The sequence below is a fragment of the Salvelinus alpinus genome, chromosome 2 (genome assembly GCF_045679555.1).
Source record: "Salvelinus alpinus chromosome 2, SLU_Salpinus.1, whole genome shotgun sequence".
Classification (NCBI taxonomy): domain Eukaryota; kingdom Metazoa; phylum Chordata; class Actinopteri; order Salmoniformes; family Salmonidae; genus Salvelinus; species Salvelinus alpinus.
In genome coordinates, this window is record NC_092087.1 from 75861227 (window position 1) to 75886485 (window position 25259).

The 25259-nt window shown below is 44.2% G+C and overlaps 1 protein-coding gene across 9 annotated transcripts in view; it reads right to left on the bottom strand.

Moving 5' to 3' along the window:
• Nucleotides 1-25259, bottom strand: part of LOC139567757 (regulating synaptic membrane exocytosis protein 1-like) — a 106626-nt gene that overhangs the window by 25233 nt on the left and 56134 nt on the right. For 3 of the 9 annotated variants that reach the window (XM_071389231.1, XM_071389237.1, XM_071389239.1), the window contains exons 3-19: nt 24753-25057; nt 22661-23676; nt 18062-18102; nt 17448-17558; nt 16684-16783; nt 15521-15644; nt 15262-15318; nt 14855-14901; nt 14611-14726; nt 11443-11573; nt 10907-11078; nt 9975-10128; nt 9391-9450; nt 8193-8346; nt 4186-4299; nt 3485-3547; nt 787-876 (exon numbers count right to left, since the gene is read on the bottom strand). In XM_071389231.1, coding sequence (XP_071245332.1) covers nt 787-876; nt 3485-3547; nt 4186-4299; nt 8193-8346; nt 9391-9450; nt 9975-10128; nt 10907-11078; nt 11443-11573; nt 14611-14726; nt 14855-14901; nt 15262-15318; nt 15521-15644; nt 16684-16783; nt 17448-17558; nt 18062-18102; nt 22661-23676; nt 24753-25057 — 2855 coding nt within the window. The remainder of the gene's footprint in view (nt 1-786; nt 877-3484; nt 3548-4185; nt 4300-8192; nt 8347-9390; nt 9451-9974; nt 10129-10906; nt 11079-11442; nt 11574-14610; nt 14727-14854; nt 14902-15261; nt 15319-15520; nt 15645-16683; nt 16784-17447; nt 17559-18061; nt 18103-22660; nt 23677-24752; nt 25058-25259) is intronic. The other 6 variants (XM_071389236.1, XM_071389238.1, XM_071389240.1 and 3 more) reach the window with 4 other exon arrangements.

Consider the following 25259-nt stretch of genomic DNA (forward strand, 5'->3'; position numbering starts at 1 on the left):
GTACCTGTCTTTATCAGGAGAGTGGAGGTTGGTGTGTGTGTACCTGTCTCTATCAGGAGAGGGGATGTTGGTGTGTGTGTACCTGTCTCTATCAGGAGAGTGGAGGTTGGTGTGTGTGTACCTGTCTCTATCAGGAGAGTGGAGGTTGGTGTGTGTGTACCTGTCTTTATCAGGAGAGTGGAGGTTGGTGTGTGTGTACCTGTCTTTATCAGGAGAGTGGAGGTTGGTGTGTGTGTACCTGTCTTTATCAGGAGAGTGGAGGTTGGTGTGTGTGTACCTGTCTTTATCAGGAGAGTGGAAGTTGGTGTGTGTGTACCTGTCTTTATCAGGAGAGTGGAGGTTGGTGTGTGTGTACCTGTCTTTATCAGGAGAGTGGAGGTTGGTGTGTGTGTACCTTTCTTTATCAGGAGAGTGGAGGTTGGTGTGTGTGTTTACCTGTCTTTATCAGGAGAGTGGAGGTTGGTGTGTGTGTACCTGTCTTTATCAGGAGAGTGGAAGTTGGTGTGTGTGTACCTGTCTCTATCAGGAGAGTGGAGGTTGGTGTGTGTGTACCTGTCTTTATCAGGACAGTGGAGGTTGGTGTGTGTGTACCTGTCTTTATCAGGAGAGTGGAGGTTGGTGTGTGTGTACCTGTCTTCATCAGGAGAGTGGAGGTTGGTGTGTGTGTACCTGTCTTTATCAGGAGAGTGGAGGTTGGTGTGTGTGTACCTGTCTTTATCAGGAGAGTGGAGGTTGGTGTGTGTGTACCTGTCTTTATCAGGAGAGTGGAGGTTGGTGTGTGTGTACCTGTCTTTATCAGGAGAGTGGAGGTTGGTGTCAGGTCTGAGGCAGGTGGTGCTGGCACTCCTCACCCGGTCCAGACTGGGCTGCAGATCACTACAGTAGCACAGAGGGAAGAGAAGGAAGGGAAAAGAGGAAGAGGCGGGACAGAGTGAAAGGACGCGTGCAAGACAGAGAGAAGGAATGGTGGTGAGAAAAAAACAAAGAAAGAGAGAGAGAATCGAGGGAAATAAAGAGTCCAAGACAGAAGGAAGGAATTGCAAATAGAGGTGGGAGGGGGAAACGAGAGACAGAAAGAAAAGAAGGAACAAACATTAGATACAGAACAAACTTATAAGGGGGCTTGTAAACCTCCATTCATTACAATAGCGGTCCTTTGCGGCCATACTGTACAGTCAGTCCACCTGATGGGAAGGTTGGAGCGTTGCCATGGGAACTTGCTCTTGGTGGAAGAGGAGAGTGGACTGGGTGAAATTTGCGTGAGCAGACATACTACAGCACAGATACTCTCTCTATCACACACACACAATCTCTTTCTCTCTCCCTTCTCTCTGGCAGGGAGCCTACTACAGCTCGAGGACCTTGTCATTTGTCATGTCATGGTCTTTGTTGGGGCCATGGATGTCAACACAACACTGGAAAAGATGTCCAACTGGCATCGCCTGCCTCGCATGACACAGAGCCCCAATGTATGCTGTGGTTTGCAGTGTGCCAATAAGGACTTAGTTGTTCATTGTTTAATACAGTCAACCCTGTTGTGTGTCCTGTGGTCTTACACAAGTTGAGGTTAAGGATGAGCATTCGATCACTCACAAAGGGATGGACGGTGGAGTGCAAAGGCAGGCCTTTTGGGCGGCGGGAGAGGGTCATCCGTGGGGTTGGGGTGGAGAGGTGAAGTCCGTTGGGGGTGGGAGGGCAGAGGACGAAGGGAGCGAGTAGGGCGTCTGTTCGGGGTAATGGGTTTCTTACCTAACGGTGACCTCATCAGTGAACCTGAGCACCCGGTGCGTGAGGACGCTACGGGCGGCGGGACCGCCCCCTCCCTGATGCCCCCGGGGAGGCTTGCTCTTTAGGCATGCAGGGAGGGTGTTGCTACACGCGTGTGAATCCGTGGGAGATGGTATAGACGCATGCAAGAAAGGGGGGAAAAAAATCGATTTGACATGCATGCAAAGGAATGCGAGGCCAAATAATGAACAATGATAAAGATGTGCAAGGAAACTCAACAACGGCACTGAAGTGAACAAACAAACCATATAAAAACAGCAAAGCAATAAAAATGTCCAATGGACATCCCTGGAGCTTGAGACATGGAGGAGGAATATCCAGATTTGACATCAGAATATCACATCTACTCCATCCTAATCCCCATTCTCAGTATTTCCTCTCGCCAACTACTGTGTAGTGATGGGGGATTGTCTGATGGAGGCCCGAGACATAGACGACCACAGAGAACACAGTGAAAGTAGGGATGGGGGATTGTCCTGCCGTCCATTATATGTATGGAGATTAAATGTAATACTGATGATATAAATCCATCTAAACAGATTTTAAATTGCACGTGTCAAAGCATTATAGCATGGGGAAACCAAGCATATAATATATCTACTGTATATAGGACAGTACATAGGATTATAGTATTAAAATATACAGTGAAGTACTACTATAGCACTACTGTAACAGATCTGGTCCAGGGTCATCATATTATAATAAATAATAATTTGGTGGATGCTTATATTTGTCCGATTGGAAATATGTTTTTTGCATATCCCAACTCCCCCTGAGACACCCTCGGAGAGTGGTACCACATCGGATCTGTAAAGCTCTGTTAGGAGTCGGAGTGGGGAATCAATTACGTTGAGAGAACGTTGATACAACATCATAAGCCACAAAATGCCAACGTTGAGTTGAGGTTTTGGGGAAGAGTAAAAGGAAAGAGAGCAGGGTTTTCTTATTCTACTCTCTTACCTGTATATGTCCTTGTGTATACCATTGACTAATAGGGGCATTTTGGGTGGTAGTGTATTGCTCGACTTAGCTACACCCCTGTGTAGTTATTTGAGTGTAGACCGTGCATTGATTCAGGGGGAAAAAAACAGAAGAGGGGAAAAAACAATACAATTGTATAAATAAAACGTCCAGGCAAAAATAACATTAATCTGCTGTAGATAAAATGTTCAGACAAAAAATGTAATTCACCAAGAGAGATTTTCATACTATTCTGAGGTAAACGATAGAGCTATTCTGTAATCTATTATAATCTGTTTAAAACCAATATAAACTCAATGTTTTTGTGGTGTCATGGAGAGTGTGTGGTACTATTTTTGGCCTCTCGGGTGAACAAAATAAGTCCCTTTGTGTCTGGAACGAATTCATCAATATTCTAAAACTATATAAAGCTGAATACATTACAAAGATGACTTTCACATTGTCCACTTTCTATGCGGGTAGACAAAAGCGAACATTGATGCAGTACATGGAATAGGAACACATTATACTAAACAAAAATATTGCCACATGATACATAACATACACTTTCTTTATCACAACCATAGACTGTAGTATCACTGACCAAGTTAAAATGGAGTTGTTAACATTGAATGACAATGCAAAGAACGATGGGTAATATAATAGAAGAAAGATGGTGGGTAGGGACGATAACAGTCACGTCTCTGGCTTTTTGGTTGTTGTTGTTTTTGTTTACCTGTTTGTGTGCAGGCACTCGGCACTCCCGCCTCGGATAGACCTGTGCATCTCGAGGACCTCACTGTGATTGCCATGGCGATGGGTGAACCGAACAACCAATCAAAAACAACAACGTAAGAGGATGGTCAAATCAGACAAACCCGCTCATGAGAAATGAATGAGAAGAAATCATGAAATCATAATTTTGATTCAGCATCAATAATAATAAATATGATACTAAACTTTTAGTAAGAGGCTTTTGCATTAGACTGTTAGTCGTATTAGTAATTATTAGTATAGAACAGTACTAATGTAGCCTGCTATTCCACTTGTCCTTGGAGTATCTGACACTTTCAACCTCAAAATTAAAAAGCTAGTGGTCAACCACTTTGAAATAATTGTGCATATAGGAATACTGTACTTCTACAGGTATTTCATTGCAAATGAACATAATAAGGAGGAAACCATGTTGGCATCAACTCCTATATTGAACTCAAAGCTCTACTCAAATAAGATACTCCAAAGTATATCCATATTGTACACAAACACTGAAACTTCACTGCATAACCTGCACACACTCTCTCCCTGCCATAAGTCACCAAACTATTCTCAGACCGGCTGTAATCCTAAACTCCCTGATACAGTACCTACAGCATCTAACGTCTAACCTCCTCCCTAATAAACAAAGGCCACCAGCCACCACTGTCTGGGTGATGTTACCTGTCCTCGGAGTACTCGTAGTCCGAGTCCCCGGAGCGGTGCTCCCCGTGGGAGTCATGGTAACGAGCGGGGGAGCAGGAGTGGTGGCGGTTCTGATGGATCTCATCCAGACTCCTGTAGGACATAGAGAGGAGTGTTACTGAGGTTTTGGTTACAGAGTGTTACTGTGATAACATTTCGCTAATAACGTTGGTTTTGTCATAGTGTGGACATAAAAGGTAATTGATTTGAGCCACTAGAGTGTGCTGAAGAGTCATCCTGGGGGTATGAATGAATATGAATAGTAGTGAAGACATGAAAACTTTGAAATAGCAAATATGGAATCACCCAATAACCAAAAAAGTGTTAAACAAATCAAAATATATTTTAAATGTTGGATTCTTCAAAGTAGCCACCCTTTGCCTTGATGACAGCTTTGCACACTTATGGCATTCTCTCAACCAACTTCATGAGGAATGCTTTTCCAACCGTCTTGACGGAGTTCCCACTTATGCTGAGCACTTGTTGGCTGCTTTTTCTTCCCTGTGTTGTCCAACTCATCCCAAACCATCTAATTTGGTTTGAGTTTGGGTGATTGTGGAGGCCAGGTCATCTGATGCAGCATTCCATCATTCTCAAATAGCCCTTACACAGCCTGGAGGTGTGTTGGGTCATTGTCCTTTTGAAAAACAAATGATAGTCCTACTAAGCGCAAACTAAATGGGATGGCGTATCGCTGCAGAATGCTGTGGTAGCCATGCTGGTTAAGTGTGCCATGAATTCTAAATAAATCACTAACAGTGTCACCAGCAAAGCACCCCCACACCATCACACCTCCTCCTCCATGCTTCATGTGGGAACCAAACAAGCGGAGATCATCCGTTCACCTACCCTGCGTCTGACAAAAACACGGCGGTTGGAACCAAAAATCTGAAATTTGGACTCATCAGACCAAAGGACAGATTTCCACCGGTCTAATGTCCATTACTCGTGTTTCTTGGCCCAAGCAAGTCCCTTCTTCTTATTGGTGTCCTTTAGTAGTGGTTTCTTTGCAGCAATTCGACCATGAAGGCCTGATCCACGCAGTCTCCTCCGAACAGTTGATGTTGAGATGTGTCTGTTACTTGAACTCTGTGAAGCATTTATTTGAGCTACAATTTTTGAGGCTGGTAACTCTAATGAACTTATACTCTGCAGCAGAGGTAACTCTGGGCCTTCCTTTCCTGTGGCGGTCCTCATGAGAGCCAGTTTCATCATATCGCTTGATGGTTTTTCCGGATTGACTGACCTTCATTGTCACGTTCCTGACCTGTTTTCCTTTGTCTTGTATTTATTTTAGTTGGTCAGGGCGTGAGTTGGGTGGGTTTGTCTATGGTTGATTTTCTATGTTGGGATTTTTGTGTTTGGCCTGGTATGATTCTCAATCAGAGGCAGCTGTCAATCGTTGTCCCTGATTGAGAATCATACTTAGGCAGCCTGGGTTTCACGTGTGTTTTTGTGGGTGTTTGTTTCCATGTTTGTGTTTTTCACCACACGGTACTGTATCTGTTTTCTGCACTTCGTTTATTTGTTTTGTGTTGTTCAGTTTTTCCGTTATAATAAATCATTCATCATGAACACTAACCACTCCGCGTATTGGTCCGATCCTTCTCGCCTCTCCTCGTCCGAGGAGGAGGAATATGACGACTACCGTTACATTCATGTCTTAAAGTAATGATGAACTGCCGTTTCTCTTTGCTTATTTGAGCTGTTCTTGTCATAATATGGACTTGGCATTTTACCAAATAGGGCTATCTTCTGTATACCACCCCTACCTTGTTACAACACAACTGATTGGCTCAAACACATTTAGAAGGATAGAAATTCCACAAGATAACTTTTAACAAGGCACACCTGTTAATTGAAATGGATTCCAGGTGACTACCTCATGAAGCTGGTCGAGAGAATGCCAAGAGTGTGTAAAGCTGTCATCAATGCAAAGAGTGGCTACTTTGAAGAATATCAAATGTAAAATATATTTTGATTTGTTTAACACTTTTTTGGTTACTACATGATTCCATATGTGTTATTTCATAGTTTTGATGTCTTCACTATTATTCTACAATGTAGAAAATAGTACAAATAAAGAAAAACCCTTGAATGAGCAGCTGTGTCCAAACTGGTACTGTATATATACAGTGCATTGCAAAAGTATTCACCCCCTTGGCGTTTTTCCTATTTTGTTGCATTACAACCTGTAATTTAAATGGATTTTTATTTGGATTCCATGTAATGGACATACACAAAATAGTCAAAATTGGTGAAGTGAAAAAAATTACTTGTTTCAAAAAATTCTAAAAAATGAAAAGTGGTGCGTGCATATGTATTCACCCCCTTTGCTATGAAGCCCAAAAATAAGATCTGGTGCGCAACCAATTACCTTCAGAAGTCACATAATTAATTGAAAAAAGTCCACCTGTGTGCAATCTAAGTGTCACATGATCTGTCACGTGATCTCAGTATATATACACCTGTTTTGAAAGACCCCAGAGTCTGCAACACCACTAAGCAAGGGGCATCACCAAGCCAGCAGCACCATGAAGACCAACGAGCTCTCCAAACAGGTCAGGGACAAAGTTGTGGAGAAGTACAGATCAGGGTTGGGTTTAAAAAAATATCCGAAACTTTCCACCGAACACCATTAAATACATTATTAAAAAATGGAAAGAATATGGCACCACAACAAACCTGCCAAGAGAGGGCCGGCCACCAAAAGTCACAGACCAGGCAAGGAGGGTATTAATCAGAGAGGCAACAAAGAGACCAAATATAACCCTGAAGGAGCTGCAAAGCTCCACAGCGGAGATTGGAGTATCTGTCCATAGGACCACTTTAAGCAGTATATTCCACAGAGCTGGGCTTTACGGAAGAGTGGCCAGAAAAAAACCATTGCTTAAAGAAAAAAATAAGCAAACACTGTTTGGTGTTTGCCAAAAGGCATGTGGGAGACTCCCCAAACATATGAAAGAAGGTACTCTGGCCAGATGAGACCAAAATGTAGCTTTTTGGCCATCAAGGTATGTCTGGCACAAACCCAACACCTCTCATCACCCCGAGAACCCTATTCCCACAGTGAAGCATGGTGGTTGCAGCATCATGCCGTGGGGATGTTTTTCATCAGCAGGGACTGGGAAACTGGTCAGAATTGAAGGAATGATGGATGGCGCTAAATACAGGGAAATTCTTGAAGGAATGTTTCAATCTTCCAGAGATTTGAGACTGGGGTGGAGGTTCACCTTCCAGCAGGACAATGACCCTAAGCATACTGCTAAAGTAACACTTGAGTGGTTTAAGGGGAAACATTTAAATGTCTTGGAATGGCAAAGCCCAGACCTCAATCCAATTGATAATCTGTGGTATGATTTAACGATTGCTGTACACCAGCAGGAACCCATCCAACTTGAAAGTGCTGGAGCAGTTTTGCCTTGAAGAATGGGCAAAAATCCTAGTGGCTAGATGTGCCAAGCTTATAGAGACATATCCCAAGAGACTTGCAGCTGTAATTGCTGCAAAAGGTGGCTCTACAAAGTATTGACTTTGTGGGGATGAATAGTTATGCACGCTCAAGTTTTCAGTTTTTTTGTCTAATTTCTTGTTTGTTTCACAAGAAAAAATATTTTGCATCCTCAAAGTGGTAGGCATGTTGTGTAAATCAAATGATACAAACCCCCCAAAAATGTATTTTAATACCAGGTTTTAAGGCAACAAAATAGGAAAAATGCCAAGGGGGTGAATACTTTCGCAAGGCACTAGAGATAGAGATAGAGAGAAAGAGAGAGAGAGAGAGAAAGCGAGAGAGAGAGAGAGAGAGAGAGAGAGAGAGAGAGAGAGAGAGAGAGAGAGAGAGAGAGAGAGAGAGAAAGAAGAATGCAGATGTGTGTGGGTGTAGTCTCCTCGAGAACCAGGCAGCGTGACAACAACGTGATTCCGATGTATGGCTACGTGAGACTAGTTTAGGAATCACTGCGTGATACAGAAACTGCAGCTACCTCTGCATGGGGACGTGTGCAGGGCGGGAGCGGGCCCTTGTTATGTCCTCACGGTGAGGGGACACAGATCTGGAGCGGTGCTGGGCCAGTCTCTGCTGCTCTGGGACAGTCAGGGTGCTGTTCCTCTCCCTCTCCCTCGAGTTACGCTCTGCACCTACACACATACGGAGGAGGAATCAGCAGTCGTAGCATGTTACCTGCTGACAAAATGTGTCAGTGTTGAGCGCAGCCACTCAACATTCACTACGCCTTCAGGTGATCGCTTGGTTTTCCCAAAACTACAGAGTTCATGCTGGTGCTCAGCTTCTATTAATACAGTGGCCCATAGCAGCTCTAGTCTAATCAAACTCATGCCACGTGAGGGAGCTGAGAGGACAAATGATACAGACTGCAAACTGTAGCACATCAGAGTGGGATATTTTACACTGGAAATTCTTTGGTTACATTTGAAGAGTTGCATTGGATAGTTACACCAGGTATCGAGCTAACTTGTGTACCGGACTGTTTCTGCATTCCACAAAGTTACCCCATTGCCAGCTTGCAACGGCAACCAGGCTAAGGCAGAAACTGTCTGGCACCCAGACTAAGTAGCCTTGTACCCTTTTTGAAATAGCCGAGCCAGAACAGCACAGTTCATGTTGACCCTATGGTGTGAATCAGGCACTGGTTTATACACCGTATCCTTGTGTTGTACGGAGTCACTACTACTTCCGGCTCTACTACCAGACATGCAGGTGACAGCGTCAGTGGAATGGACAGCGACATCACGGCTCTATAGTTCCATGCACTCAGTGCTCCCAGTGGATATTCTCTACAAGCTGCATTACTACGGTCCGGCAGAGGAGGAGAAAGGATGTGTACAGTATCATGGCAGAACACATACTATAATAGAATTGTAGTAATACCATAGTATCGTTGTAGTATACGTTGGTATTACAAAGGGCTGGTAGAAGTACCCTGCCTGTTTAAATCAGCGTTAAATCCAAAGTGTGGGGTCAAATTGGGAACCAATGACGTTTTTCCCCGATGTAAAACATCTCTGAGGTGGTCAGTTGGGATCAAATGACGTAGCCCATGGTTAGAGAGGCCAGATAGGCCGGGGTATGAGGGGAGCTATAACGCGGCCGCACCTCTCTCCTCCAGTGCTGGACTCTCACTACTTGAAGCTGGGTAACAGTAACCATGCCCCCCCACCCACCTTCAGATACTACCGCTATACCTGTATCATCAAACTCTGTGTCAATGATGCGATGGGACCCTGCACAACAGTGGATAGACACGCACACGCACACGCACACACACACACACACACACACACACACACACACACACACACACACACACACACACACACACACACACACACAGTAGGGTAGAGGGTTTACACGCAGTAGGGTAGAGAGTTTACACACAGTAGGGTTGAGAATTTCCATGGCAGTTGCGATCGATCTCGCACACACAGGAGACAAGTTGATAGGAAGTTCATCTTGGCATACTGTAGCAGGGAGAATCTATATGCCGAGGTCAGTGTCAATACATCACACACACACGCACGCACTCACACACACATCATGTATATACTGTACACACATACACACACACAAACGCTCGCATGCAAGCACACACACTCTCTCGCTCTCTCTCACACACGTGCACACACACACACACACACACACACACACACACACACACACACACACACACACACACACACACACACACACACACACACACACACACACACACACACACACACACACACACACACACAACAAGACTTACTCTGTAGTTTCTTGCTGGGGCTGTCGTGAGAGGCGTGTCTGCGCGGGAGGTAAGGGGATGGCTGGGGCAGAGGTAGAGAGGACACGTCGTGGGTCTGGAGTTTATACCAGTGAGGAACGTCGTCCAGCAGGGCAGTCTCCAGCTCTATCAGGATCTAGGAGTGAGAGGGAAGAGAGGAAGGAGGAGGAGGAGAGAACGTGAGAGACATATAGAACAAGACAACGTCAGAATAGAGGACATGATGGCGTCCGTCTGTGGTTCTCTGTGCGTGTTTGAGTTTGCAAGTGTGTGTGGATACGTGCAAATGAATGTGTGTGTGTTTTGTTTTCTGTGTATACTGTATGTTTATGAAGAGTTTCATGTCAAAACGATATATATTAATTTTCACAAATGTTGGTAAATTAGCTTTTATTGTTTAATTAAAGAAATGATCAACGAGATCTTATCCAGAATGACTTAGTAGTCCAGTATAGATCCATTTATCTTAAGATAGCCAGGTAAGACAACCACATATCACAGTCATTTGACTGATCATACAGGACACGAACATTCCATTCCAGCTAACCAATGGGTATATAGCATTTTGCAAAACAGCAAAACATTCATACACATCTAAAATCTATGAAATAAAAATCTGAGAACAGTAATAATTTACACACAAATATAATATCTATGAATAAAATCTGAGAACAGTAATAATTTACACACAAATATAATATCTATGAATAAAATCTGAGAACAGTAATAATTTACACACAAATATAATATCTATGAATAAAATATGAGAACAGTAATAATTTACACACAAATTAAGATATAATTCACATGTACTATAAACAGTGTGTGTGTGTGTGTGTGTGTGTGTGTGCGTGCGTGCGTGCGTGCGTGCGTGCGTGCGTGCGTGCGTGCGTTTGTGTGCGTGTGTATCTTACCTCTCCCAGGAAGTCACTCTCCTCCTCCTGTATTCTAGGTTGGTCCCAGACGGTGATCTCCAGCATGCGTTCTCTGAAGTCCCTGCGGTGAACGTGGGAGTACAGGAACGTCTGGTTCCACTTGGGCCCAGCGCTCTTCTTTACCGTCTTGGTCCTGCGCTTGCTCTTATCACTGGGAACATGACAGGGGAGAAGGCAGAGGAATGTTAGGAGAGGGAAGACGAACCTTAGAAGGAGAGTCAAAGGAAGTCAGCGAGTCATGGATGTATCTGTCACATACTGTCCCCATATAAGGGTCTGTGACTCACTATAAGGATGGTGAAATATAACAGAAAACTACATAGACAGGAAGCAAATCAGAAGAGAACGTGTTGACAGTGTGTTTAAGGTATATTGGATACAGTTACATAAGAAAACGATCAGTTTATGTACAATGTTGAACCCCTGTACTGGTAATATACTTCAGTAATTACTGTGTGTTTACACAGGTATAAGAACTACTTAATGTTAACCCTAGTAATATGAGACCGGTTTACCTTCGGTCAGGGAGGAAGTACATCTTGACGTAGGGGTTCCTGGGTCGCCCGTCCGGTCGGGGGGGCAGGTCTATGGCTTGAAGGACGTTGACGATCAGTTGATGGCCCACTTTGTCATACCACAGCTTTACCTAGGAACAACATTATGGGATTAGATAATGTGACTGAAAGAATCCAGTTAGAGTAGACCATTGGTTGTGGATTACACAGGACATTGTGAAAAGTGAAATATAGGCCATTTATCAATCTGTCTGGCTGTTTGTTCGTAAATCCGTCCGTCCATCCACACATCCATGTATCCAGCCCCTCCAGTATAGATCCAGTAAAGTCCTGTGTAGATCCAGTACAGTCCAGTATAGTCCAGTGTAGATCCAGTACAGTCCAGTATAGTCCAGTGTAGATCCAATACAGTCCGGTATAGTCCAGTACAGTCCAGTATAGATCCAGTATAGATCCAGTAAAGTCCAGTACAGTCCAGTATAGTCCAGTGTAGATCCAGTATAGTCCAGTATAGTCCAGTACAGTCCAGTGTAGATCCAGTACAGTCCAGTATAGTCCAGTATAGATCCAGTATAATCCAGTATAGTCCAGTATAGTCCAGTATAGTCTGGTATAGTCCAGTGTAGATCCAGTAGAGTCCAGTATAGTCCAGTATAGTCCAGTACAGTCCAGTATAGTCCAGTGTAGATCCAGTATAGTCTGGTATAGTCCAGTGTAGATCCAGTATAGTCCAGTATAGTCCAGTGTAGATCCAGTATAGTCCAGTATAGTCCAGTATAGTCCAGTATAGTCCAGTACATTCCAGTATAGTCCAGTATAGATCCAGTACAGTCCAGTGTAGATCCAGTATAGTCCAGTACAGTCCAGTACAGTCCAGTATAGTCCAGTACAGTCCAGTATAGTCCAGTATAGATCCAGTACAGTCCAGTGTAGATCCAGTATAGTCCAGTACAGTCCAGTATAGTCCAGTATAGATCCAGTATAGTCCAGTATAGATCCAGTACAGTCCAGTGTAGATCCAGTATAGTCCAGTATAGATCCAGTACAGTCCAGTACAGTCCAGTGTAGATCCAGTATAGTCCAGTACAGTCCAGTGTAGATCCAGTATAGTCCAGTACAGTCCAGTATAGTCCAGTATAGATCCAGTACAATCCAGTATAGTCCACTGGAGATCCAGTATAGTCCAGTACAGTCCAGTGTAGATCCAGTATAGTCCAGTAGAGTCCAGTACATTCCAGTATAGATCCAGTACAGTCCAGTATAGTCCAGTATAGATCCAGTACAATCCAGTATAGTCCAGTGTAGATCCAGTATAGTCCAGTACAGTCCAGTGTAGATCCAGTATAGTCCAGTATAGTCCAGTATAGTCCAGTTGTGTCCAGTTATAGTCCAGTATAGTCCAGTAATTGTCCAGTATAGTCCAGTAATAGTCCGGTATAGTCCAGTGTAGTCCAGTATAGTCCAGTATAGTCCAGTAATAGTCCAGTATAGTCCAGTATTGTCCAGTATAGTCCAGTATTGTCCAGTAATAGTCCGGTATAGTCCAGTGTAGTCCAGTATAGTCCAGTAATAGTCCAGTGTAGTCCAGTATAGTCCAGTATTGTCCAGTAATAGTCCAGTATAGTCCAGTATTGTCCAATAATAGTCCAGTATAGTCCCGTAATAGTCCAGTATAGTCCAGTGTAGTCCAGTATAGTCCAGTATTGTCCAGTATTGTCCAGTAATAGTCCAGTATAGTCCAGTATTGTCCAGTATTGTCCAGTAATAGTCCGGTATAGTCCAGTAATAGTCCAGTATAGTCCAGTGTAGTCCAGTATAGTCCAGTATTGTCCAGTAATAGTCCAGTATAGTCCAGTATTGTCCAATAATAGTCCAGTATAGTCCAGTAATTGTCCAGTATAGTCCAGTAATAGTCCAGTATAGTCCAGTATTGTCCAGTAATAGTCCGGTATAGTCCAGTAATAGTCCAGTATAGTCCAGTGTAGTCCAGTAATAGTCCGGTATAGTCCAGTAATAGTCCAGTATAGTCCAGTGTAGTCCAGTATAGTCCAGTATTGTCCAGTAATAGTCCAGTAATAGTCCAGTATAGTCCAGTATTGTCCAATAATAGTCCAGTATAGTCCAGTAATTGTCCAGTATAGTCCAGTAATAGTCCAGTATAGTCCAGTATTGTCCAGTAATAGTCCGGTATAGTCCAGTAATAGTCCAGTATAGTCCAGTGTAGTCCAGTATAGTCCAGTATTGTCCAGTATAGTCCAGTATTGTCCAGTAATAGTCCGGTATAGTCCAGTAATAGTCCAGTATAGTCCAGTGTAGTCCAGTATAGTCGAGTATTGTCCAGTAATAGTCCAGTATAGTCCAGTATTGTCCAGTAATAGTCCAGTATAGTCCAGTATTGTCCAATAATAGTCCAGTATAGTCCAGTAATTGTCCAGTATAGCCCAGTAATAGTCCAGTATAGTCCAGTATAGTCCAGTAATAGTCCAGTATAGTCCAGTATTGTCCAGTAATAGTCCAGGATAGTCCAGTACAGTCCAGTGTAGTCCAGTATACTCCAGTATTGTCCAGTAGTAGTCCAGTATAGTCCAGTATGTGTCCAGTAATAGTCCAGGATAGTCCAGTACAGTCCAGTATAGTCCAGTATTGTCCAGTAATAGTCCAGTATAGATCCAGTACAATCCAGTATAGTCCAGTGTAGATCCAGTATAGTCCAGTACAGTCCAGTGTAGTCCAGTATAGTCCAGTATGTGTCCAGTAATAGTCCAGTATAGTCCAGTACAGTCCAGTATAGTCCAGTATTGTCCAGTAATAGTCCAGTATAGTCCAGTACAGTCCAGTGTAGTCCAGTATAGTCCAGTATGTGTCCAGTATGTGTCCAGTAATAGTCCAGTATAGTCCAGTACAGTCCAGTAATAGTCCAGTAATAGTCCAGTACAGTCCAGTGTAGTCCAGTATAGTCCAGTATGTGTCCAGTAATAGTCCAGTATAGTCCAGTACAGTCCAGTATAGTCCAGTATTTGTCCAGTAATAGTCCAGTATTGTCCAGTATAGTCCAGTAATAGTCCAGTATAGTCCAGTAATAGTCCAGTACAGTCCAGTGTAGTCCAGTATTGTCCAGTAATAGTCCAGTATAGTCCAGTGTAGATCCAGCATATTTCCAGTACTCACAGAGAGCTGTCCAGGCAGGATGACGGGGAGGGCTCTGAGGGTAGCAGGGCTGGTGGGGGACATGACCGATATGGAGGGACGCTCCATCTTCTGAGACTCAAAGGAACTGGAGCCCGCTGCCAGGGGAAAGAACCAGGATGTGAAAGACTCAAACAACTCAGTGGGTAGACAGTACTGTATATTAACACCAATGAACTATGCCGTATTGTTCATCAAGGAAAACCAAAGCTTTGTTGAAACTTACTCGATTCTAAAGGAGGATGTGATGTTTCTGGAATTCTTGGTATGTCTCTAAGATGGGAGGAAGATTACATCAAACGTCTGCACAGACCTCTGCAATAGTCACTGACCAACAGCCATCACCAACCCCCATTTGATACAGAGTGCCAGCACATACAATACCTCAATCGTATGTTTGTTTGTATCGAAAAGGAAAAACACAGACACGTACACAAACTGGGTGTTGGGTTAGAGAGCGGTACTTCATATCCACACGGGGGAGAGACGTATGGGTTGAGAGAAGAGAGGGAACTTTCCTTATAAGGGTTTCTCTAAGGTCTAGGATGTTAGGGGTTACATCAGGGTTAGGCCTCAGGGAAGGACTACCGTACGACATAGCGGTCACTATGTCCACAATACGTATGTACTTACTGATACGCTCTATACACCTTTCTCAAGAAGTTATTGGAAATGATGCGGTGGATAGATCTTTTAGGTAAAGAAGACAATGGCCGTCAACATTTCACTTCAAAATTAGAAATAGTCAGAAAAGGGCACACAACAGTCGCAATATAGTAATAATAGTCCAAAATGGCAAACACAGTGCAAAATAGTCACACAATAGTTGCAGTGTATCGCACAACGGTTCCAAAATGGGAATTTAGCATTTCACACAGGAAGTCAGTCTTACCCAATAGGCCTTGAGACAACTATTTCCACTTGAGGCTCCGCCTTGGATTCCAGAATGATGTTGTACACTTCCTTCTTGGTTGCTCCCGGCAACGACTTCCCGTTCCACTGCAGTACCTCATCACCTAGAAAACAGGAAACAAGATGGCCGACATTAAAACAGCTGATTCATGGGTAAGCATGGAGCCTAGGTTAAAGATAACAAAGGTTAATTAAGACAATGTAATAATTCCATGCAGAAGTGTTAGAAAATAAACAAAATCCTTGGACCAGAGCCGGAGTGAAAATGACTAGAAGTGAATGTTACCGGTACAGAAAGTTCACCATCAAAGTGGAAAATAAACGCAATCATAGTGTACTCAGCAAACTAAAGCAGAATTGTTTAACTGTCATTGTTACGATCGTCGTCCTCCTCATCTGAGGAGGAGTAGTAAGAAGGATCGGAGGACCAAAATGCAGCGTGATGATTATCCATTTAATTAGACAACTTGAAAACAAAGAACAAAACAATAAACGGACAAACGAACGAAAACGAAACAGTCCCATATGGTGACATACACAAAGACACAGAAACAGGAACAATCACCCACAACCCACAATGACAAAACAGGCTACCTAAATATGGCTCCCAATCAGAGACAACGAAAAACACCTGCCTCTGATTGAGAACCATATCAGGCCAAACACATAGAAACAGACAAACTAGACATACAACATAGAATGCCCACTCCTATCACACCCTGACCAAACAAAACATAGAAACATACAACGCAAACTATGGTCAGGGCGTGACAGTCATTCTATTTATTGAAATGTTTTTCAAATTATCTACAGCCATTTTATTACTTGATGTCCCGACCACTGGTAACGATTTCAAAACTAATTCTGTAGAATCAGCAACAGCGCTGGTCAAATGAATGTGTTTGTTTTCTAACGCTGGCGCATGGGAATTATTACGTTGTCTTAACCTCTATTTTTTCAACCTAGCCTGGCGCTTTACTGAACAACCTCTGTTCACAACACAAGCAGTGTTCGGGTAGAAACGGTAGATTTTCGCAGCTCAAAAAGAACACACAGACAATCTGACAGAGCTACCAGACGGATGTGCAACACTTCTCCAGCAGATAACCCTGAATGTCTGAATGTTTTTTTGACGTTGCTTACCAGCTCGTAGGTGGCCAACAATGTCCGCCAGACTTCCTTTCTTGACTTTGGTGATGAAGGCCCCCAGTCTCCCTGTCTCTGTCATCTTCCCACCCACGACCTAGAAGGGAAACAGAACAGGGGCAGCTCAGACACAAGACCAAGAGCTCAGTACATAGAGATAACAGTGTAATTAAAACACTGCCCCTTGTGTTCAGTGCCAGTATCACCGAATATCCTGGGAAGGTACAAGGTCAGTATGAAGATATGACAATCTGGATACCGTCCCAGCCGAGTAGAAATCTACAGTATGTCCCCATAGTTTCCTTTATTATATACTTCTGTGGATAGTACACTAGCATCACTTACATTTGAGTCATTTAGCAGACACTTATCCAGATCAACTTACAGGAGCAATTAGGGTTAAGTGCCTTGCTCCAGGGCACATCAACAGATTTTTCCCCCCACACATAGTTGGCTCGGAGATTCAAACCAGCAACCTTTCGGTTACTGGCCCAACGCTCTTAACCGCGAGGCTACCTAATGTGGAGGTCAGACGTTAGAGACCCGGGTGGGCTCAGTACACAGGGATACACAGGGGTTAGTGTGGTAGTTTCCCCAGACTTCCTTTATCATACACATCCTTTGACAATACACCATCACACAGCCTGGGGCTCTGATGTCCTACACCCAACGGTCTCAGTACACAACAACGGTCTCAGTACACAGTTAATGTGGTAATACTATAGTAATTGAAAGGGATGCCGCAAGTGATTCCCTCTTACCTTTAACCCTAGTAAGGAGCCTGCCTCGCGGGGCATGGCCGACCTTTTGCTCAGAGTGATGCGTCCGATTAAGTGGTCGCCCTCCTTGGACGGCTGCCATGTCACTGGATGCTGTAGAGGGGGAGATTTAATTCCATCAGACAGAGAGAGAGGCAAAGAGAGGGGGGAGTGGTAGAGAGGGGATATAGGTAGCGACAGAGAGGGAGAGGAGCGAGGGTAAGAAAGGTATAAACAAGTTAGGGAGAGAAAGAGAAAGACAGAGAGTCTCTGCATCCCTTGTGAGGACAACTCTCCCACCCAGGCCAACTAGAAGGGACATGCCCATCCACAATAAACACATACAATATCAATTTACACTCCAAGCAATTATGTCTAGACTGGACTGTTTCTAATGTTGTAAGAATCTATATTTAGTAATGAATGGTGGGTAGAGTACGCCCACACACTTACTCAGACACTGCGGGGAATGAAACTAATAGGGCAGAATGTGTGTGTGTGCATGCATTTGTGTGTGTGTGTGTGTGTGTGTCTGTGTGTGCGTGTCCTAGGGTGGTGAGTCTGAGTTGAGTCAGCTTAAGCAAAACCCAAATCTGTCACTTTCTCCTGAAACTTACATGCCACACAGCAGGATCCAGAGGATGGCAGTCCCAATCACCTGGAGAGAGAGCGAGAGAGAGAGCGAGAGAGAGAGAGAGACAGAGCGAGAGCGAGAGAGCGCGAGAGCGAGAGAGCGAGAGAGCGAGAGAGTGCAAGAGCGAGAGAGAGAGAGAGAGGTAGAGAGGTAGAAAGAGAGAGAGGTATAGAGAGTAGAGAGATCGAGAGAGTAGAGAGATCGAGAGAGGCAGATAGATAAGATACACAGAAAGTGATAGAGTTAGAGATAGAGAGAGTTAGACGGACTCTGCATGCAGAATTCTGGAAAAAATAATATCCTTGTACAATGTAAAACACCAAATAATGCATGCAGAGCAGAATTAGGCCGATACCCACTAATTCTACAACCATCTAAAAGGAAGCGATTCCCAAACCTTCCATAACAAAGCCATCACCTACAGAGAAATTAACCTGGAGAAGAGCCCTGGGGCTCTGTTCACAAACACAAACAGACCCCACAGGGCCCCAGGACAGAAACACAATCAGACCCAATCAAATCATGAGAAAATAAAAATATAATTATTACACATTGGAAAGAATTTACAAAAAAACTGAGCAAACTAGGATGCTATTTGGCCATAAACAGAGAGTACACGGTGGCAGAATACCTGACCACTGTGACTGACCCAAAATAAAGGAAATCTATGTACAGACTCAGTAAGCAAAGCCTTGCTATTGAGAAATGCCGCCGAAGGCAGATCTGGCTCTCAAGAGAAGACAGACTATGTGCACACTGCCCACAAAATTAGGTGGAAGCTGCACTTCCTAACCTCCTGCCAAATGTATGACCATATTAGAGACACATACTATATTTCCCTCAGATTTCACAGACCCACAAATAATTTGAAAACAAATCCAATTTTGATAAACTCCCATATCTATTGGGTGAAATACCAGTGTGCAATCACAGCAGCAAGATTTGTGACCTGTTGCCACAAGAAAAGAGCAACCTGTCACGCCCTGACCTTAGAGAGCCTTTTTATGTCTCTATTTGGCTTGGTCAGGGTGTGATTTGGGGTGGGCATTCTATGTTTTTGTTTTCTATGATTTTGTATTTCTATGTTTTGGCCGGGTATGGTTCTCAATCAGGGACAGCTGTCTATCGTTGTCTCTGATTGGGAACCATACTTAGGTAGCCCTTTTCCATCCTTTCAGTGTGGGAAGTTGACTTTGTTAGAGGCATCATAGCCTATGTTAAGCTTCACGGTCGTTTATTTGTTTTGTTGGCGACATTTACCTAAATAAACAGAAATGAACGCTCACCACGCCGCGCTTTGGTCCAGTTCTTTCAACGGCCGTGACACAACCAGTGAAGAACAAGCAGACCTATATTTGTGTTTATTTATTTTCCCTTTTGTACTTTAACTATTTGCACATCATTACAACAATGCATATAGACATAATATGACATTTGAAATGTCTTTATTCTTTTAGAACTTTTGTAAGTGAAATGTTTAGTGTACATTTTTTATTGTTTATTTAAACTTTTGTTTATTATTTATTTCACTTGCTTTGGCAATGTAAACATGTGTTTCCCATGCCAATAAAGCATGTTAATTGAAATTGAATTGAGAGAGAGAGACAGATAAGATAAACAGAAAGATAGAGAGAGTTAGAGATGGAGAGAGAGAGAGGTAAAAGCTAAAACGAGAAAGTCAGTTTCAGTCGCCGTCAGACTAAGTCAACTCAGTCCAACACACCAGGAAACAAGGGGACAAACTGGGACCTTGTCTGTCTGTCGCCCAACTCTCATTACCAGCCATACTGACAGATGGTGGAGAGACAGAGAGACTGGAGAATGGCCACACTTCAGTCCAGACCAGCTCTACCCATCGACCCAGTCCCACACGTCCTCCAAAGCCTCATACCTCCTTCAAGGCCTCATCCACCCTTTTAAGTCTTCAATGGATGACGTCAACAGAATAGCAGGATGAAATTAGATGGGGACTTTGGTGTATGACTTTAGAAACAGGGACAAGTCCCTGAACCTACAGGACCATAGCCAGCTTGGACACTGATCAGAGACGTGTGTATAAAGAGCTAAGGGAAAGTAAGTGGTCAGGAGAGGAGGGAGGATGTAGGGGTTAAAGTTGAGGGGTGCAACTCAACTGTTTGCTGATTTGGAAGTGAGATCTAAAAAATGTGAAGAGCAATCTGAAATTTTAAAGTGCAATGAGGGAACTACTTCAAAACGTTCCTGCTGACTCCTCGATTCAGAGTGCTGACTGTTCCTTTTTCTGTTTTTAGCTGATGAATATTGGACATCAGATCACACGATCTGGGGCACTTCTTTTCTGGGTGCAATACTAACAGGCTAATAATAATTACCGATGAGGAATGTTTAGCTATTCAAAATCAACGTCTACTGTATGTACCTGTAAAAAATCAGGTCAAAGGTCAGTTACAAAAACATAGAGCATTTGGAGACTATCCCCTCTTATCCTGAATCTATTTCTATTAACAGGGATCAATCTGGTCAATGTTAGACGCTGATCCAGGTTCAGATTTGACTTGACCCTGACCCTGTAGTAAAGTCAGATATCAATGCTGCAGGTTTTACACTAATCTGACAGGAATTGAAAACCCTTCTGTGAATAATGTATTTATAATGTATTTGATCCATAACAATGTATCACAGTGTAATTATATATATTATACTGTATATTATAGTGTTCTATTTAATTCTGTGATTTGACCTAAAGGACGTCATCAGGAGGTCATCACGAGGGCATCGCAGACGGATCGGCCTACACACACAAACACACACTGTCTGAAAACACACTGAAGAATTAGCATCAACACTAAAATTAACCTTAGGTCTGATTTCTCCTGTCATTTCCTCCTTACTATATTATCTTCAACAACTTGACATCTTTGAGGAAGCCAACCAATCAGACTGGCTGAATCTCCACTCCCTCCTTTAACCGTAAACAGTAAACTCTTAGCTCCTTATTCAATCTCAAAATACACTTTTAGCTCCTTATTCAATCCCAAACGCATCTTTAAATAGATTCTTATTTTCATATTGGTGTCCTCTTTCGACTTTTATAAAGGCCCTAGTTCATTTTGCAAAATATAGCCTGCATCAGGAGCGTATTCAAACTGCTAACCTCCCAACAAGATATTAGACTACATGGCATAAACGTTTTACTATCTCATTTGACTGGTTTGATTGCAACAGTAAAGCTGTCTCGCAGGTCTACTAAATATAAAGTAGGTTTGGGGTGTATCTGTACCCTCGCTTACAATTTGGAGCAGTTCAATTGTATTACAGTAAATGAAAAACACACAACAACACGGAAGTTGGCCGAACTGTCTCGTTTTAAGATTAACCAACCATATATCCATCTATACCATCAATACTTTATCCAAAAATAATAGAATGAAGCAGTATTTATTGGACATACATTGTCCTCATGAATCCAGGCTTTCACAGCTGAGTAACACTTCACATAGCTATATTTAGCGGTTAGCCTTGTCCTGTCTCTGAATTTGTTTACCGCGGACAACATCAAATGTAAATCCCATGCTGGATTGGGACTGGCGTATTCCTAAAGTAAACACCGCTAAACACTTGCTAGCTACGACAGCTAACTTTCTAACTATTTCTCCGCCTGTCGCCCCCATTAAACACCCTATTCCCACATGTTAACCTAATCTGATCATCTAATTTGGGATTGGGATTGGCCTGGAGCGACCAGTGGTGGTGGTTAGTGGTGAGTGAGATGAGTACACAGATAAACAAAACAACAACCGTCGTCATGGCATCCTCCGTCGACAAGCTAACCGCTAAAATAGCATAGCTTAATTTAGTCAAGAAGAGTGAATTGCAAAGCTGTTGCAGGCCGGCGTGAGCAAACGAGAGGCCAAAACTGAACATGCGGCCGGCCACAATGGCGACACCCAAACTCGATTATATCTTATCCGTTAACGGCATGATGCCGCCGGTGTTTGGCGGGGAAGCTTTACGTAGCATTAGCCGCACTAGCCACTGACCTAATTCTGCCAAATCTGCTGGCCTAAATCACAGGACGTTTCCTAAATTAAAGAGAGCTGTCCAGTCCTGTTCCAGGACGGGAAGCAATAGGGTTTGGCTTCAGCGGTGTGGGTGAATGACAGTGTACTGAGTCAAGGCTATAGCACACTATAGGCAGGGAGATACAGTCCCAGCAAACTTTGACATGTACATTTAAATTCTTTATTTTGATGGAAACCTAGAGCAAAGCGATTTTGATAACAACAAAAAAGTTAAGAAAGAATATTGCATTAGTAGCGACACCCGACAGGTGACCATAAAACCATAAATTCTAACGAAAGTTTGATCATTCCACCAATGTCGAAATCTCTGACAACACTGAGACAAAACCAGCTAATATAGATGATTTGATCTGATAGAAAACTGAAGAATCAGACCTTTCTTGCTGACACTCTCCATACAGGTAGCCATAACACCAACTCAACACAGATTTGATCATTCTTCCAATGTTAACATATATGAATGCATGACCAATCATATTGACATGAGAAGAGCTAACAGAGAGAGAGAGCAGTAATCTGACCTTTCTCACTGACGCTCTCCATGTCCACGTCCTCACAGCTGGTGTACTCGGGCGTGGAGGCGCCCTCCTCCTCTGAGCTGCTGATAGACATCTGCCTCTTGTTGACGCCCCGTTTGCTCTTGTAGGGCCTGGGTGGGGGCGGCCGCAGCGACTCCGACTGGTCCGAGCTCTGGGAGTCCTTCCGCAGTAGGCTGTCCCCGGACTTCTCCCTCCTAGCCTTGTGCATCATGGCTGCCTGGGAATTGGGGTCCAGCTGGCTGGGGTGGGGTCCCTTAGGGGGGTCCCAGCCTGCTGGAGGAGGGGGTCCTTGGTGGGGGTGAGGAGCACCAGGATGGGGGCCCGTTCGTGGGCCACCACCGGATGGTTGAAGGGGTCCGTGGTTCTGGTTCTGTTTGAGGGGAGGTGGACCTCCCTGGGGTCCCTGCCCCATTCCGCCACCCCCACCACCCCCCACGGTCCTGTCCATGGAGTAGGCGCGGTGGTTCTCCAAGGATGCCTTGCGGTCCGGTTCTCCACCACCCCCACCGCCGCCCCTCCGGAGACGATTCTCAGGCACATCCCCCATGTTCCCTCCCCCTCCTCCCCCGCCCTCCAGCCCCACCTCATTGATGGCGTTGTTGCTGTGGCGCCGCTCGTGGCGCACCTTCGACACCTTGGCGTGCATGCGCATCTCCTGCTCCTCCTTCTGCGGCTTGACCGGGTAGCGCGCCAGGTTGGGGTCGCTGCGGTAACGCGTCTGGAACTCCTCCTCCTGGCGCCGCTTGCGCTCCAGCTCATCCTCCTCCGGGGGGCGTCTCCGAAGGTCGGGGCGATTTCCTTGGTCGCCACCGTCGGGGTAGTCATGGGAGCGGACCTTCTCCAGGTGCCGGCCGTCCCGCCAGTCTATGTCCCCAGGACCACAGAACTCCTCCTGGGAGGCCACGGTCTGAAGCTTCCCTGGGGGTCCCCGGCCTCCTCTACCACGACCAGGACCACCGGGCTTACCGTTCTGCTCATGGAGGGACACAGGTCTTTTCCTGAAGAGAAGAGAAGGGTGACCATAATGGACATTGATATAACATTACATACTTGTTGTTTTGTTAACATAATACCATGTAGTAACATAACAAAAAAGCCTACTCAGATATACTGGACAAATTCTGGTCAGTATCAGTTATTACTGGTTGAATGAAAGAAATGATGATAAAGATGGAAATAATTCAAAATGGAGGAATATGTACAGAACTAAAATGAGATTCTATTTCCATGGGAAAATGTTCCTACTGTTGGTTAACCTGGGTATGGATCATCCAACAACAGTGTGGAATAGGGACAGCATTTTGAGTGACGCATTCAGGCCGGACCGAAATGGACTCACCCATTAGACGCAAAACAAAATATATTAATCATGGACCTTTCAAGAATAAAACATGTAACCCAGCTTCTGCTTTGGCTAAGCTTGGACAGAACTATTTTTTTGATCCAGTGGGGATTAAAAAATCAAGTGCTGCAACCCATATACCACAACACCGAAAATGGGTCACTCCCAACATCAGAGGATTTGAGTTCCTGTCAAACGCGGAGAAAATATGACCAAAGTATGTCCAGTGTTGAATGAGACAAATGAGGCTACGTGTGTACACTGACGGTGTCAACAAGACCCCGTTAGACAAAACAGATGCTGCATTAGCCTAATTCATCCAATCACAACAAAGTCAAATATATTAAAGAGGACTAACCTGTACACGACTCAACTGTACCACAATAAAAATAGACCCAATATAAAAACTAGCATATCATCTAAAAGAGGCCCAGGTCAAGATACTTAATACCTAGACTCTGATACAGTCCCAAAATGTTTTGCATGTCAGCAATCAAGTTTTCAAGATAGAGGACTTTCAAAAAGCTAATTGTAACTTGCCACATCATCGTGATGACACAAAACGCATCTTATGAAGTTAAAAAAAAATACCAAAACAGGCCCCTAGATAACCAATACAGTGACGTAAACTCTGGTTTGAGCCTCTACAGCCAGAGAGGTGAAAGCAGGGATTGTGAGAGGACAGGTGAAAGTGTTTTAGGGATTAGAGCGTTTGTGTCGACGATGTCCTACTTGTCTCGTGGTGGTTCGCTCCGAGCGCGTGACGCCGGCATGGTGTCCAACGCTCCCTTGGCCGGTACCGTTGGCGGCTGATGCGTTCCGTCGGGCGCCGCCCCTGCGTTACCGCTGGAAGAGGGCGGGGCCTGGGACCTGGAGCGGAGTAGGTTCCTGTCCCCCCGTTGGGTGTCACCCCCCGTATGCGGGGCGTTCAGGCCGCCATCCAGGCTCATCTGCCTCGCCCCCGGCCCCGAAAACCATTCTCCCGATTTGGTGAGGATCTCCTGTTGCTTACGGCACAGGTTGCATACCCACATTACCTACAGGGGTGAAGGAGGAGAGGAGGAGGTTAGATATTATATACATGTACAGTATGCAGTAGTAGCCTGTACCTATAGAGAGAAAGAGAGCATGGTCAATTCCATTTCCGATTCCTATTTTCTTAATTGAAAAGCAAACCCTGAATTGACTGAATTGAAATGGAATTTGACCCTAACATTGTCTCTTAGACAGAGAATGTAT